Source organism: Oratosquilla oratoria, chromosome 20 (genome assembly GCF_046742065.1).
Source record: "Oratosquilla oratoria isolate Oo_2021 chromosome 20, ASM4674206v1, whole genome shotgun sequence".
NCBI lineage: Eukaryota > Metazoa > Arthropoda > Malacostraca > Stomatopoda > Squillidae > Oratosquilla > Oratosquilla oratoria.
Genome location: NC_134796.1, coordinates 15,081,586 through 15,099,801, shown reverse-complemented (window position 1 = coordinate 15,099,801; position 18,216 = coordinate 15,081,586). Strand labels below are relative to the sequence as shown.

The following is an 18,216-nucleotide window of genomic DNA, read 5'->3' as shown; positions in this document are numbered from 1 at the left end:
GTGTCTCTGACCCAATTTTCTTTTTCCTTAATTACTTTAATTACCATTTCTTTTGCATTTTCTTCCATTTGTTGCTGTACTATTGCCTTAAAAGTTAACTTTCGATTTTCTTGTTCCACTTTCCATTGGTTTTTTATTTCTTGGAGAACGGTCTCCTTAATCATTTCTATGATTTTCTCGGTCATTAGTAAAAGAAGTGTGGAAGACAGAGGTAGAAGGAGTGAATATGAGGGGTGTCCTAGGATGAGATGGATGGATGGGGTGAAAGGGGCTTTACAAAAGGGAGGAATGTCTGTAGAGGAAGGACAGCAGAGGACAGAAGATAGCGGTGAATGGAGAAGGGTTGTGTATAGATGAGGCTGTGATGCATGAGGGGGAGTGGGTGTGGGATGGGGGGTGAGGAAGTATGTATGAGAAAAATTTGATGCAACCCAAAGGGATTTCTCCCCGTCTTCTCCTTTCCCGCATGAGGGGACGGAGAGGGGGAGTCACCGAATTTATGAAGCAGCCTTGCTGTGGATGTGCTGTGTCTTGCGACACTGCTTCTGACCCAGGGCAGTGGACAGGATGCAGGGATGACCCGGCATCCAGGAGGTGCCAAGATAGGAGGGAGGGAGGAGGGTGGAGGGGAGTGGAATATATGGGAAATGAAATGGGTGGGAGTGATTTCTATGCCTTTTTCTTTTTGGCTACCCCCCGTGTAAGGGGGAAAAAGCCTTTGGTATATGTATGTATGTACTTGTATTTGTTCTTTCACTTCTTTTTTCATGGCCTCGTTTTTATCTTCGTTTTTCATTCTCACCTCAGACCATGTTTAATTCTTTCCTCAGATCATCAAGCTCCTTGTTCATCTCGTCATTAGCTATTTTAAGTTGAATAATTTCTCTGTACATTGCCCTGTATTCAATTTTCAAATCCATTAGTTCATCCATCAAATCAGCAATATCCTGATTTCTTTAGACATTTTTGTACCAAGGTTCAATATCCAACTCCAAAGCTGTACTTAATATTCCAACCTTTTCTTGCAAACCCTCAAAATCCATAATTATCCAACCTTTGAGTAGCTTTTGGGGTTTCATTCATGCAAGATCATTTTGGTATTACCCCCAGCAGTGATTCCACTCTGCTCACGTCCAAACACATTTTTTGTTGGTTCACTTTTTCTTCTTTTACTTTTATCTCCCTCCATTTTATGTATTTAGCACTAATATTATAATGATTATGCCATTTTGGTCACTTGGTGTACACAAGTCCCTTTGCATTCGTAAATACAACTAGAGGTTTCCATAATAGTTTAGCAAAAATGTGCTGCACAGCAGAGCTCTTTTCCAGCTGTCCAATTCCGCCTGTGGCTTGCCTGAATGTGAGGTAGTGATTGTGCTGGCAATGCTGTGTGGGGTGGAGGCATGGAGCATGGGAGAGGAAGAGAGGAGGAGTTTGAATATGTTTGAGATGAGGTGGCTTAGAAGTATGATGGGGGTTACCAAGCTGGATAGAGGGAGAAACAAGGTGAGGAGGAGAGCAGGGATGGAAATTGAGTTGGGAGATAGGGTTGATGGAAATGAAAGAGTATTGGGATGGTTTGGACACATGGAAAGAATGAGTGAAGAAAGATTAGTAAAAGAGGTATGGAAGGCAGAGGTGGAAAGAGTGAACATGAGGGGGCAACCAAGGATGAGATAGATGGATGGGGTAAAAGGGGCATTGTGAAAGAGGGGAATGTCTGTTGAGGAAGGAAGGGAGAAGACAAGTAGGGGTGAATGGAGAATGGTTGTATGTGGAGATGCTCTGATGCATGAAAGGGAGTGGGTGGGGGATGGTGTGTGAGGAAGTGTGTGAAAAATAAATTGATGCAGCTCAAAGCAATTTCTCCTCATCTCCGTTTCTGCATGTGGGGACAAAAAGGGGAGTTTGTTGATTTAATGAAGCAGCCTCATTGTGGATGTGCTGTGTCTTGCTACACTACTGACCTAGGGCAGTGGGTGAGATGCAGGGATGACCTGTCATCCAGGAGGTGCCAAGATTAGAGGGAGGGAGGGGGGGGTGGATGGGAGTGGAGTATGTGGGGATGGAATTGATGAGAGTGGATTTTATGGCATTGTTCTTTGGGTACCTCCCTTGTAAGGGGGGAAAAGTCTTTGGTATAATATATATATATATATATATATATATATAAAGAAGGAGATGTTGGATAGAGTGAGAAATGAGGAGAGTGGATGTAGAAAGGGAGCTGGTTGTTGTTGTTGTTGTCGTTCCCTAGACTGTCTGTCCGAGCAGTCCCATCTCCCCAAGGAATGCCACAGCCGAAATTGGGTTTTCCCACAAACCCTTTATAGAGTGTATGTTGTGTTGTTTGCATGCATGATTGTGTATATTGCAGTCTTCCATTATGTGTTGTATGGTATGGGGTGAAGTGTTACATCCTGGGCAGCTGTTCACAATGCAGTCATCCAGCCTCTTCTGGTAGCTTAGAAGCGCTGGGTGGTGGCCGCACCGCAGTCTGGCCAGGTGGACTCTGTCCTTTCGTGGGGGAGAGGATTCAGAAGGGTGGATATCAGGGGGTCTGGCATGCAGCAGTGTGTTGTCTTTCAGTGTGTTAATGGAGCGGTGAGTGATAGGTAGATAGGGCTGATTAAAGTTTATTGGGATGGTTTAAACACATGGAAAGAATAAGTGAAGAAAGATTAGCAAAAGAGGTATGAAAGGTAGAATAATACCACAAGACTTGATAAATTTCAGAGTCAGGATTATTACTAGATTGAGGAACTTGTTCAAGATTTTTTTTAGCACTTCCAAATGAATTGAATGAAACTGGCATTCAGCCAGAACAAATTATGTTGGTACATCAAGTTGATTGACCCAGGGTAGTGGACAAGATGCAGGGATAACCCGTCATCCAGGAGGTGCCAAGATAAGAGGGAGGGGAGTGAAGTATATAGGAGATGGAATGGGTGGGAATGTTTACTATGCCTTTTTCTTTTGGCTGACTCCTGTGCAAGGGGGAAAATGGCCTTTGGTATATGTATGTATGTACATCAAGTTGAAGAGTTAAATGACCTCTTACTAAATCTAGCATTTATATTACATGTCTGTTTATGTACCAAAATTCCTCTTCCCCCTTTGTAAAGGAAGGTAGCCATCCAAGGTTTGCACCAGCTCTTCACACATCTATCACCTATCAATTACTCATTTATTTTCCGTCTCACCATAGCTCTTTGTGGATAAAGGCCCATCCCTTTCCCAGACTATTTTGGTATTCTTTGATCAACCCTATCTGCCAGCTCCTTTCCCACTCACACTAAGCCTTGTCTTATTTCTTATTCTATCCATCCACATAACTCCCACTATACTTCACAACATTTATTAATTTGGGATGCCAGCCAGCTGAGTGGGTTTGAGCATTGCTACTTGTGGCAGAGGTTGAGAGTGGTAGCAATATGGATCCTGCCTAACAAGCAAGTTTGTAGTAAGGGCATACCACATATAGCCATGGTGCCAGCAAGTTAGACAAGGACATGGTTCATTAAATTTTACACTACAAAGTCTGTTGTAAAGGGTATCATCCTAGTCTCCTGACAGACGGAGTTCATAACATTAAGTTGAATCATTGAAATTTTATTTGTTAATTTTCATCATGATAATTTTCATCATATGTCTTATTAGTTACACTTTCTGTTCAACAGGTATGGATGCTGTGGTTGAGTTAATGGAGACTGTTGATGACTATATTCCCACACCAGTGAGGGATTTGGACAAACCTTTCCGTCTTCCAGTAGAAAATGTTTATTCAATTCCTGGTGAGTACTGAAATTCTGTTATGATTGTATTGTCTATGAGGTAGATGATAGATACATTTGTAAGAATTAAATCTATGAGGATCATGTGTTAAGACCTTTATATACACAGTCACAGATACAAACTGCAAAAACTTTGAGTTTGTAGCTTGGAAGATAATGTTAGTAAATTCCTGTAAGTGTAGGGGTTAAACTCACTTGATTGGATAGGAACAACAACAGAATACCTGGGTGGGTGAGGTCATTTAAATGGTGGAACAAGGTATACCTCTGGTTCTCGGGCAAGTAGGGCTGAATGGTGTCCGTGGATACATCGGCGTAGAGCTGAGTGTTGGTTCCAGGGAGCTGTATCTTCTTCATCTGCAACGTGGGGTTTTCCATCAATCGCTGCAGCTTGGTATCATCAGCTTGGTTTGTGGCAATGGCGACACAGTTGATGAGAGAGGTAGAGACAGCAGGATATGTTGCACAAGAATGCGTCGGCAGGGCAGTCATCTTCACCTCGAACATAGCGAATATCTGTGGTGAACTGGGAAATGATGTCTGTGTGTTGTAGTTGTCTAGGGGAGTAGGTTGTTTTGTTATGGATGAATGTAGTTGTGATTGGTGTATATGTGGAATTGTTGTCCTTCAATGAAATACCTGAACCTGTTGATAGGGTTGTAGATGGCTAGGAGTTCCTTGTCAAAGGCATGCTGTATTTCTTCTTGGCATTGTTGAGTTTCTTTGAGAAGGTGATGGGTTTCCAGCCATCATTGATGTATTGCTGCAGAACTGCGCCGACACCTGTGTATGAACCGTCTGTGGAGATTGAAGTGACAGCATCAGGGATAGGGAAACTAAGGGCGGTAGCATTCTCGAGTGCTTCTTTAGCTGTCATGAAAGCTGCGTCAGTTTCAGTGTCCCAGTTGAGTAAGATGGAATGTCCCCTCTTGCATGGCTTGATCATGGAGTAGAGCGGTTGGAGCAGTTGAGCGTAGCCTGGAATGAAACGCTTATAGAAGTTTAACATAACAAGGAATTGTTAGAGTTGGTGCTGTGTTGTAGGTTTTGAGAAATCCTGGATGGCGTCGCAGTGGGACAAGATGGGTGACGCCTGAAGGTGTCCTAGGAAGTTGATGGATGAAACACTGAACTCAGATATGAGATTGATGTGGATGCCGTGGTCTTGTAGTCAGGTAAAGACTTGTTTCAGATGGTCTTGGTGCATGGCTTCGTCCGGACTGGCGATGCTCACATCATCGATGTAAGTGAAGCAAAAAGACAGACCTCATAGGACTTTGTCCATGAATCTCTGAAAAGTTTGGGCAGAGTTCTTGAGGCTGAAGGGCATTTGAATGTATTCGAACAACCCAAAAGGCAGAGAGCGTCTGGCTTCTAGGTGATAATGAGAACAGAAAAATATACACTGCTGGAAACAGGGGAGGAATTAGTACAGTGTATTGGCTGGTGAGTTAAAAAAAAAAAAAGTAACAAAAATGTGCATATTAAAATGTGAGGAATAATTGAGAGGAGAAAGCAAAATGGAAGTGTGTACCTGTGTGAAGTTAGATGTGGGACAAAGGGTGTTGGTTGTCGATGCAGCAGTGTTAGTGCACTCATGCAAAGCTAGATACGGAATGAAGAGCATTGGTAGTCAATGCAACGAAAAGCATTGAAGTAGGGGGTTATGCAACTTGGTGTTGGCATGGAGGCGGCAGGCATTGTGGATGCTAGATAATGCAGCGAAGAGGGGTTGCTTCATAGTAGATGCTGGACAATACAGTGAAGAGGGGTTGCCTCATAGTAGATGCTGGACAATGCAGATGCAGTGAAGCAGTGCAGTGGTGCTTTGTAGTATGATGCTGGGTGAAGCACAGAGTGGTGAGTTGGGAGGTGGTTATGTTCAACCGGAGTGTAAATCTCTGATGTATGTTCTCAGCATGAGGAATCCACTAATCCATAGCTGTTGTCATAGAGTTGTTGCTTTGAAGGAGTTTGTGTTGTAGAGTGAATTTGTATCTCCTAGCTGCTGCCAGAATGTAGATTTGAATTAATATCTACATTGGAGAATTAGACTCTGGGAGTTGTAATTTTTTTAATGTTCCAGTCTTCTCTCATTTATACATACATGCAACCTCTGAAGAAGACTTAGGGGGTTTGCCAGAATAGATATTTTACAGGAACATTTTTACAAGTGTTGCCATATTGTTATTGGGTAAAGTTTGTAGAGTTGGTTGGAGAGGGTGACAGGAGATGCATCTATTGTAGTCAGAAAGCATGAGGTCCATTGTTTGAGCAGGTGTTCAGGCATTTGACCCAAAACACTGACAAGGCCCATTGTCCAAGCAGGCATTCGGGTATTTGCTGGAAGGCTTAGTCCTCTGGTCACTGGAGACAATTGAATGCCCCTTGGTATCAGATCCCAAGAACAATGGAGAATCCCTCAAGAGTTGACTTGAAAACAGAATACACACTCACTCCATATGCGTGTGTATGTGCACAATGGACATCTTAGGGTTGACAACATCCCTGCCACAAATGTTTCCTTGGTGAGGGCAATGGGAAGTGGTGGCTTAGCTATACAGAGTGTGTATTGTATTTGTGATACTATGTAAATATGTACAATCTGTAATTATGTGGAACCATCTAGTGGGTTCCCACCAATGGATTTGTATTCATGTAGATGAGCGTGCCAATGCTGTGGAGCACCATTATTGTACCAACCATGGTCGAGAACACGCATGCTCTGTATCATGCCATACTTTTATATAATACTTTTGTGGACTTTTACAAGTTTAATTTACTGTCAAAATTTTATGTAGTCGATATTTCAGGTCTTAAGTAACATCCCTCAAATAACTTTCTTTTATAATTGTAGACTAATCGCCACTCATAAGTCAGTACTGATTGCTGTTAACATCTGCCATCATAGGCAACTTGTGGTGGTATGAAATGCAGGGCGGGGGTCTGCAAATGTATACAACTCTGAATATACACAATATTCCAGGAGCTGCAATCATTGTATTTTCAGAGAACATAACATGCTATTTTATACATATTTGTAGTTCTCCATTTCATACTATCACAAGGTGCCACTGTCTACTATCCCACATATTTGTTGCCTTATATATATCCTTTACCACCTTTCTGACTCAATATCTTCAGCAGATATTGTTCTCAAGAATAAACACCAGTAATTATTGACAAAATACAGAAAATAATTATCCACCTCTCCTCTCATCCTCCTCCCCCTCATTCCCCTTCTCCTGCTCCTCCTCCTGTTTTCCCATTCCCTCTCTTCCATAAAGTAAAATTTTTGTTTTCCATAGGTCGGGGTACAGTGGTTACAGGACGGCTAGAGAGAGGTGTTATCAAGAAGGGCATGGAGGCTGAATTTGTAGGACACAACAAAAAATTCAAGACCACCATCACAGGCATTGAGATGTTCCACCAGATTCTTGAAGAAGCTCAAGCAGGAGATCAGCTTGGGGCATTAGTGAGAGGTCTGAAGAGGGATGATGTTAAACGTGGAATGGTAAGAGGAATACTTTGAATCAATTTGTTGCAGTATCCATATAATTAGGTTAGAGAATTCATATACTGTATTTTATGGCATATAAGATGCACTTTTTTTTATATAATTATTATTGTATATGTATTATATATATATATATATATATATATATATATATATATATATATCCCAAGACATTTACTTGCTTTTCTCAACCTACATTCTACCTCCACACCCTTTCCCACCACATTCACACCCAAGTATCTAAAGCTATCCACTTCCCCCAGTCTCTTTCCCCTAATACTTTCAATTTGCTGCCATCCTCTCCCCTCATACATCTCATCACCTTTTACTCACATTTATCATCAATTTCCTTCTTTCGCAAACCTTCCCAAACTCTATCACTAATTCCCTTAATTCCTTCTCTGATCCTGCTACAATCAGTGTCATCACCAAACAACAACTGGCTTATCTCCCATTGTTCTCCATTTTCTTTGTCCATCTCCAATCCCTAGCCCATTACCCTTGCATTTACCTCTTGCACCACCCCATGTATATAAATTGAACAGCCAAGGCGACATAACACATCCCTGGCAAAGTTCCATCTTTACCTCAAACCACTCTACTACTCTCGTAAAAACTCTTGACTGCTCTTAATAGCTTTCCTCCTATCCCATATATCTGCAATACCTCCCACACTGCCTTCCTGTCTACCCTGTCATAAGCCTTCTCCAAATTCATAAAGACCCAAGAAATATCCTTTTCTTTTCCTAAGAAGTTGTTGTTGTTGTCGTTCCCTAGACTGTCTGTCCGAGCAGTCCCGTCTCCCCAAGGAAGGCCACAGCCGAAACTGGGTTTTCCCACAAATCCTTTATAGAGTGTATGTTGTGTTGTTTGCGTGCATGATTGTGTATAATGCAGTCTTCCATTATGTGTTGTATGGTATGGGGTGAAGTGTTACATCCTGGGCAGCTGTTCACAACACGGTCGTCCAGCCTCTCCTAAGAAGTTTTCTCACATACCTGCTATACTACAAATATCTGATCCACGCAACCCCTGCCTGACCTAAACCCACACTGTTCTTCACCAGTTACTCCCTCTGAGTAGGAAGCTCACCCTTGCTCACAATATCCCCATCTGGAATATTGCGTACGTGTCATTGTGGTGTTGAAAGCTGCCCGGGAGCATATAGCTGATACTTGAGGGTCTTTACAGGGCACCCCTATATACCAGAGCCACACATCATTTTGTCTGTGAGAGGAAATATCTATTCATAGAAAAATTATGCTACTTTATTATACTGCAACTGTCCCTCCATTATGCTGTCCCCCAACTCTTAGTACTGTCATATACCATTTCTCTGAATATTCATTTCCTTTTTTGCCAAATCCTGTGGTAGGGGAGAAAGAATATTGCCTCCAAGTTTTCCCACTTGAGTTGAAGGTGACAAAAACAGGACAGAGATAGTACTAGGCATCCTACTCTCTGTAGCCCCAAAGGAAACATTCCTAAAAAAAGAGCAAAATCATAAGAGGTGTCTGAGAGTTTTCCAACCAGAATCCTAAAGTTTGGGTCTTGCCAGGTGAACGTAAGAAAAAGGGGTGCTCAAGGTAAGGTTTAAGAAGGAATTCTACTGGGGATTGTAAAGTTAAAAAAGTGGCTTGATATTCTTGTATGATTGAATGCTTGAGATGCATGTGTTCAGGACATCATCCAGCATTAAGACAGTACCAACACAGAATAGCCTGGTCACAGATTCAAACTGCCCCAGATCCAACTACCACACAGAAGAAACAGAGCACCTCATACTACAGTGCTCCTCACTAACAATCCCTAGACAACAGGAGTTACTTATGATCCTGCCCGGTGGCTGTTGCCAGGTCTTTGGAGGCCTCAGTCTTCTGCAAGAGAAACTAAGGCCAATGGATTGATTGGATGTTTGTCTCCAGTCATAAAGTGTCATCAGGGTTGGTTTGCAAAAGTTTTTTACAAGGTGGCCTGTTCTTGTACTGTTGCAAATGAAAATGACTGTGTAAATTAGACATGGATGTAACTATAATTCTTTTATATTTTTCAGATCATGGCTAAGCCAGGAACAATGACATCATATGACAATGTAGAAGGCCAGGTATACGTACTAAGTAAAGAGGAGGGTGGCAGGTCTCGACCATTCACTTCCTACATCCAGTTACAACTATTTAGTAAAACATGGGACTGTGCTGCCCAAGTTATTGTACAAGGGAAAGAGATGGTTATGCCAGGAGAGGATGCAAAGTAAGAAAGCAGGTCATTTGATTCTGTTACAAATTTTTGTTGAGGTAAAGCTAAGGATAAGATTTTTATGAGATAAGGTGCCTAAGAAGTATGATAGGGGTTACTAGGCTGGATTGAGTGAGAAATGAGGAGGAGAGCCAAAGTGGAAAGGGAGTTGGGAGATAGGGTTGATGAAAGAGTATTGGGATGGTTTGGACGCATGGAAAGAATGAGTGAAGAAAGACGAATAAAAGAGGTGTGGAAGGCAGAGGTAGGAGTGAACATGAGAGGATGACCTAGGATGAGATGCATGGATGAGGTAAAAGGGGCATTGGGAAAGAGGGCAATATCTGTTGAGGAAGGATGGGAGAGGACAGGAGATAGGAGTGAATGGAGAATGGTTGTGTATGAATGATGCTGTGATGTATGAGGGGGGGTGGTAGAAGATTGGGGATGAGGGAGTATGTGTGAGAAATAAATTGATACAGCCTGAAGGGATTTCTCCCCATCTCCATTTCTGCATGAGGGGACAGAGAGGGGGGGTTTGCTGATTTAATGAAATAGTCTTGCTGTGGATGTGCTGTGTCTTGCGACACTGTTTTTGACCCAGGGTAGTGGGCAAGATGCAGGGATGACCCATCATCCAGGAGGTGCCAAGGTAAGAGGGTGGATGGGAGTGGAGTATGTTGGGGATGGAATGGGTAGGAGTGTTTTTTATGCCTTTGTTTTTTGGCTACCGACCTTGTAAGGGAGAAAAAGCCTTTGGTATATGTATGTATCTTCATCTTACAATTTTGTGTTAGAAAAACAGGTGTTTTAATTCTGTATAATTGTTATTTTGCATGGAATAAAATTGTTTGTGAATTAAGATAAAGTATCTTGTATTTCTTCATGAGGAAGGGACAGCTTACCTATTATTCATGGATTCTGTTTATTGCAACTACAAAATACATTCATACATTTATACCAAAAAGGGATTTTCCATTTGATAAGGGGGTCGGTCAAGACAGACACCCATCCAAAATCCATTTGATGTCTTACCTGTCTTTTGAATGAAAATTCACTCCTGCTCTCCACCACACCATTCAGCTCAAAGGCAATGGTACAAGACACAACATTATCAACTGACTCAACCCATCCTATACATCCACAACACGCTTCTTAACACTTCTGTCAACCCTGTCACTGTGCCTTCTCCAAATCCATGAAATTCCAAAAAAATGTTTTTACCCTTTGGAAAACCTTGATGTCTTACCACAAAAACTTTATAATATACACTCTTTCTCAGTTAAATCCACTGATTTTTTCCAATTTTCCACTTTGTTTCCCTCCTAATTCTTGCACTTAACATATTTTTGCATCATATTAACTACACTAACAGATTGATCCTTCTAAAAGGACTACTTCTTCATTTCATCATCCCACCACTTGCTACCCTTCCTTTTATTACCTTACATTCCCCTTTTTCCACATGAATTTAAAGACAAATTTGACATGGCAAGATGCAGATGGGACACCACAAGCTTGCATGCATATATATATATATATATATATATATATATATATATATATATATATATATATATATATATATATATATATATATATAAATAAAAGTAGGTAAATACATACCATCTTTGTGCATCTTGTCACTCCTTCCTTGAAACACCCCCATTCCTCTTCCACTCCTCCCTCTACTCTATCCTACACTACCTCCCACACTTCTCTCAGCTTCTTCTTGTACTCCTGCTCCTTTTCATCTTTATTTAAAAAGTTTACTCTAAGCACCTCTCTACCTTCCACCCTTTCCTTCTTTCCCCACCTATCCTCCGCTCTCAGCTTACCATCCACCAAAGAATGATCTGATATTCCCCACTCTTCTAAGAACATAGACATCCAGAACTCTTCCCTTCTCTTTTCCTGGATATCACTATAGTCCATTAGTGCCTTATCCACCCTTCCATCCACCACCCTTGCCCATGCATACTTTTTTGACAAGCAACAGATTGATGGCTTGAAATGTTTCTGAAGTCTTTTAACTTCATTACAGGCTCCAGTTGAAGTTGCTGAAACCTATGGTAATGGAGAAAGGACAGCGTTTCACACTGCGCTCTGGCAACACTACCCTCGGGACTGGAGTTATTACAGGACTTGGTAAAAATCTCTCTGAGGGAGAGCGTGGTGACCTGAGTCTGAGTAAGAAGCAGCGTGACAAGAAGGCTGCAGTAGCAGGGGGAAAGTAAACTCAAGCTTTGTGATATACTAAAGAATCTTGTGTTGATGTACAGAAACAAGAAAAATGTATAAAAATGTTGATTATATTATATAAGGGAAAGTGGTTGGCAAATATGAGTACAGTTAACTTGATTGATACAATAAGTGGATTCCTGGAGATGCCATGTAATGTAATTTTTGCATAATTGTAAAGCAGATTTTACCAGAAGAATACATGAAGATTGGGGAAGTTGTTCTTGAGACTTCACAAGTTAAAAGAACATCAGATAGAAGTTCTTTACCCATATATGAACATTTCTACATTGTACATAAGCTTCAGTCAAGAATACCATTCAGATTTATAAATCTTGAAGCATTAGTAACTGATAGGCATATTTGAAGACCTCTTTAATGACATTGAAATGTTAATTATATATTTTAAGTGGAAGTTTTTCATCACGTAGATATGGTAAATATTTTGTAAATAAACCCAAAGAAAGCAGGTTTGTTGCTTAATTTATACCTTTGAGGTTACTATGATTATAATTCATAAAAATAAACCATGGTTGTGGAGTCAGAGTTGGAGTCAGAAGCAATTACAGTCACTGTAGTCAGAGTCGGAGTCGGAAGCAATTACGGTCACTGGAGTCAGAGTCGGAGTTGGAAGCAATTACGGTGTCACTGGAGTCGAGTCGGTAAAAATATACCAACTCCGACTCCAGTTAAATTTACACTTTATAATGCCTTCGTTTAGTCTGTAGAGTTATGCAGTGCACACTCCTTATAAGTAGATTATATAAAAAAAAAAATTATAAAATGTAATAAATCTCATCGTCTTATCTTCGTGGTCATTCCACTAAGCCCCCAAAACATCCTTTTGCAACGCTGGATTTGAAATTTATACATAGAGCGATAAACATCCAAAGTATTACTTTAATAAATTAGATAAACACCTCCATTTTACACCTGTTGACACACAGTCACAGGAGCTGTAATATTCCTGTCAAGTTCCATATGCGTCATTTCCATCACTCCATCAGTTTGGTGGTTTCTCCCACTGCTGTGTTGCCAAACAGTAGGATAATTATGATTTCAACTGTAGACTAACGCAATAATACAGTACTATCTCTTCTCTCCTTTCCCCTTCTTTGTCCCCTCTATACTTTTTAACATTGAATTATTGAAATAAGAATATTTAAAGTAGAAAAAAAAGTTTCATGTTTCAAACATGTTCAGCTGTATCTTGTATTGTACTCGTATCGATAAGATCGGTTCCAGAACCAGAGTAATGCCCATCACAATAATCGCATAGCAGTACCAGTATGTAGTTAAATCAAGAGGTACATTATAGAGTCTTTATTTTACTGAATTTTCTTCAATATCCTTTAAAAAAATCTCTACTTCAGTGATAAAGTATTAATGAAGAGGTCAAACGTAGGAAAGCCACACTATAACATATATCTTTCTTTGATATAAACCAGTTATAATGATACAAGTCTACTCAAGGTTGGAGCATATGTATGTTGCACAGGCTTTATAAAGTATGTAGGCCATAATCAGTTAATTACATGAGGAGTCAGAGTTGGTGGTGCCAAAAATAGAGGAGTCGGAGTCGGAGGTTTTGTGTTCTGACTCCACAGCCCTGAAATCAACCTTGACCAAAACCATTGGACACCTGTGTACAGAAACCAAAATTCTCCCCATAGAACTCCACATGAGAATAACAGGAACACAAACTGGGTAAGTGGCAAATATATATGAAACTAAGAAATGAATATGTAGAAATACACGGAAGAAAAAAGGAACTATGAAAAAGACATAATAGACAAATGTAAGGATCAACCTAAATTATTCTGCAGGTTTGTAAATGGTAAATTAAAAAATAAGCAAGAAGTAGTGAAACTGAAATTATGAACAAACATTTTAAATATGTATTCACAATGCTGTAAATGTGCTGTCTTGCGACACTGCTTCTGACCCAGGGCAGTGGACAAGGTGCAGGGATGACCCATCATCCAGGAGGTGCTAAGATAAGAGGGAGTGTGGAGTGTTTTCAGGGATGGAATGGGTGGGAATGATTTTATGCCTTTTCCTTTTTGGCTACCTCCCTTGTAAGGGGGAAAAGCCTTGGTATATGTATGTATGTATTCACAATTGAAAATACACATAACTGGGATGAAGGACAAAGAGAAAGGTCTCCCCAAATGAAAGATAATTATGATACATAAAGAAGTAGGGGACCAAATAGTTAACCTTGATGTCAGAAAATCACATGGTCTGGATAGAATTGCAAATTGGATACTAAAAATGTATAGATGAACTAACAGACAAAATATATAAGACAATAGATTGATCACTCGGAGAAGGAAAGGTACCACAAGATTGACTAGTCTCCCTTACAAGCATAATAGCAAAAATATGTGAAAAATGTTATCAAAAGCAGATGGATTGAACATCTGGAAGAAAATAATTACTGAATCCAAAACAATTTGGCTTTAGACAAGGAAGATCATGTGCCATGAACTTGATCTGTTTTTATTCGAGGCTAATAGACATAATGCAAGAAGGGGACGGATGGGCTGCTTGTGCTTTACTAGATTTACAAAAGGCATTTGATAAAGTACCACACAAAAAGCTACTAAGAAAACTCAAAACAAGAGGAGGTGTACAAGGAAAGTTATTGAAATGGATAGAAGATTTCTTGAATGGGAGAAAAATGAGGGTGGTATACAGAGACAAAAACTCAACCTGGGATGAAATGGTAAGTAGAGTCCCACAAGGTTCTGTATCAGCTCCGATAATGTTTGCCATATATATAAATGACATGGATGAAGGTGTAGAATGTTATGTGAACTTTGCAGATGACTCAAAACTACTAAGGAAAGTAAGTACAGAAAAAGATTGAATCACTACAGAGAGACCTGGACAAAGTCTGGGAATGGAGCCAAACGTAAGAAATGAACTTCAACATCAAGAATGTAGTATAATGGAGTTTGGAAAAGGTAAAAATAGAATATTGGGGCAATATAAAATTGGTACAAAGGAAGTAAAAAAAGTTAGCTCTGAAAAGGACCTAGGAGTAATTATTAACAAAGACGTGTCACCGGACAAGCATATTAACAAAATAGAGAAACCTACAAATTACCAAGATAAATAAAGATGACCTTTAACTACTTGGACGAGGTAATGGTAAAGAAAATACTAGTCACACTGATAAGATCAAGATTGGAGTATGCTGCGACACTATGGACACCCAGCACAAAAAAAGAATATAGAGAAATTAGAAAGAATACAAAGAGCAATGATAAAGATGGCACCAACACTTTCAAAATCAACATATGATGAACAAAGATTGTCCTCACTGGAACAAAGAAGAAAAAGAGATCTACTGACCATTTACAGAATTGTGAAAGGCATGGAACTCCTTGACAGAGAAGATTTATTAAAGTGGGTTAAAAGAAAAACAAGAGGACATGAAAATAAAATAAAAAAGGATAGTTATAGAAGAGATAAAAAAAAAAAAAAGTTTCCCACACAGAGTGTTGGATGTCTGGAACAAATTGGACAAAACAATAGTATGTGCAAAAACCATATAAGAATTTAAGAACAGACTAGATTCTGAAAGATACAAAGACAGGTCACTACAAGCATAGCTCCTTTCCTCTGTAGTACAACTAGGTAAATACACTACATCTTGCAAGTACCACAAACAGTAACAAAGAAACCAGCACCATACTACTCAAACATTGACTCAACACCTGCACTACACAAAAACACATACTCAAAATCATAACGGTAAACTAAAAGACAAACAAGAAATAGAAAAGCTGTGCCAAGGAAGTCATGAATACACAGAAGAACAAGAAATGGCAAAAGTTATGAGCAACCACTTCAAATCAGGATTCACAATTGAGAATACACCTAACTGTGAGGGAATAGAGAGACAAATCCCCCCCAATGAGGGAAATAACTGTAACAAAGAAGGAAATCAGTGACCAAATAAAAAACCTTGATGTTAGAAAACCGCATGGTCCGGATGGAAAATTGCAAATTGGATACTGAAGGAATGTGTAGAGGAATTAACAGATAAAATACACACTATAATCAAATGCTCGCTCAAAGAAGGAAAGGTACCACAAGACTGAAAAAATGCAAACATTGTGCCAATATATAAAGGAGGAAACAAGGAAAATCCAACTAACTACAGACTGGTCTCCCTAACGAGCACAGTAGCTAAAATATGTGAAAAGGTGATCAAAAGTAGATGGGTTAACACTTGGAAGAAAAATCTATACTAAACCCAAGCCAATTTGGATTTAAATGAGGAAGATCATGTACAACAAACCTAATCTGCTTCTACTCAAGACTAATAGATATAATAGATGAGAGGGGTGGATAGGCAGACTGTGCCTATCTAGACCTACAAAAGGCATCTGACAAAGTACCACACAAGAAATTGATAAGGAAATTAGAATCAATAGGTGGCATCGCAGGTAATTTATTAGAATGGATGAAAGATTTCCTGACTGGGAGAAAAATGAGGGTAGTAATTACAGACAAATACTCGAAATGGGAAGAAATGATAAGTGGTGTTCCACAAAGGTCAGTGCTGGCTCCAATCATGTTTGCCATATACATAAATGACATGGATGAAGGAGTTGAATGTTATATGAATTTCTTCGCAGATGACACAAAAATATTAAAGTAAGAACAGAAGAGGACTGTGATTCATTACAATCAGACCTGGACAAAATCTGGAAATGGACTCAAAAGTGGGAAGTAAACCTCAATATCAAGAAGTGTAGCATAATAGAGTTTGGAAAAAGCAAAAACAGAATTTCAAAAAATTACAAAATTGGTGAAGAAGAAATAAAAAAAATGCACTCGGAAAGGGACCTTGGAGTAATAATCAGCAAAGACATGACACCAGATAAACATATAAACGAAATTGTCAGTGAAACCTACACCCTATTAAGGGCACTGAAAGTGGCATTTGACTACTTGGATGAAGAAATGGTTAAAAAAATATTAGTTACATTGATTAGATCAAAACTGGAATATGCAGCGACACTATGGACACCCAGTACTAAAAAGAATATAAGGAAACTAGAAATAATACAGAGAGCAACAACAAAGCTGGCACCAACTCTTTCCAAATTAACATATGAACAAAGTTATCAAAATTGGAACTACCAACACTAGAGCAGAGAAGAGAAAGAGGTGATCTACTGACTATTTAGAATCATGAAAGGAATGGAAATCCTTGACAGGAATGATTTACTAAAAGATGGCAAAGGAAAAACAAGAAGTCATGAAAAGAAACTCAAAAAGGATAACTAGAGAAGAGATTGGAAAAATGGGAAAAAGAATAGCTTCCCACACAGAGTGCTGGATATATGGAATAACTTATATATAGAAACAGTGTGTGCAAATACTATTCAAGATTTTAAGAAAAAACTTGATGCTGAAAGATACAAAGATGGGTCACCACGAGCATAGTTCCCTTCCCGTGTAATACAACTAGGTAAATACAAAAGACAGAGCATGAAACTCGATACTCCAATGGCAACCCCCAGATATAAATCCTACAGACAAAACCCTTCCACATCTAATAAGAACCATGATGGCACAATTGCACTCGGGACACCATCCAGCATAGAAACAGTACCAACACAGAATAGGCTTGGTCATGTTCAAACTGCCCCAGATGCAAATTCCACACATAGGACACAAAACACCTTGTACTACAATGCCCCACACTAACAATCCCCAGACAACAATACATCTACTCTGAATGACTTGTGGACCCACCTGGAGCCTGTTGCTATATACCTGAAGACTGCATGTCTTTGCAACAGAGAATAAGGACAACAAATTGATTGATAATGTGGTGTTTACAGAATCGCTGTATTGTCCATGATCTTGTTAAGTTAAATGCAAGTAATTTTCGTATCTAGATTAGAATTGTCTATGAAATCAATCTGTAACATCAGATTTCTTTTGCAAGAAACTTCCAGCTCCAAGTTGACTGGATACAGACTTTATACAAGGAGTGATTGAGAAATTTGTGGCTTAAGGTACAAAAAATTATTTCATGATACCTGTAGCCCCACAGGGGACATTCCTAAAACAAGTAAAGGCATAAGAGGGTCTAGGAGTTTTCCAACCAGTACCCTAAGGTTTAGGTCATTTAATGTGCATGGATGTGGTACAGATGAGAGTAAAACGGAAGAGATAGGCAGTATGTTTGTGAGAAGAAAAATGGATGTGTTGGCATTGAGTGAAACTAAGTTGAATGGGAGGGGCGAGTGTGAGTTTGGGAGGGTAGTTGGGAGGTTCTCAGGAGTGAAGAGAGGATGAGGGAGAAAAGGGGTGGCTATACTATTAAGTAAAGAGCTAGGTAAGCATGTAATGGAGTGGAAGGTTTCTTCAAGGTTAATGTGGATGAAGGTGAAACTG

General features: G+C 39.7%; 1 protein-coding gene across 1 annotated transcript in view; it reads left to right on the top strand.

Annotated features, from left to right (window-relative positions):
* Nucleotides 1-12,259, top strand: part of mEFTu1 (mitochondrial translation elongation factor Tu 1) — a 41,049-nt gene extending 28,790 nt beyond the window's left edge. The window contains exons 6-9 of the mRNA XM_076203665.1: nt 3,684-3,797; nt 7,106-7,311; nt 9,368-9,564; nt 11,594-12,259. Coding sequence (XP_076059780.1) covers nt 3,684-3,797; nt 7,106-7,311; nt 9,368-9,564; nt 11,594-11,786 — 710 coding nt within the window. The 3' untranslated portion in view covers nt 11,787-12,259. The remainder of the gene's footprint in view (nt 1-3,683; nt 3,798-7,105; nt 7,312-9,367; nt 9,565-11,593) is intronic.
* Nucleotides 12,260-18,216: the final 5,957 nt, after the last annotated feature.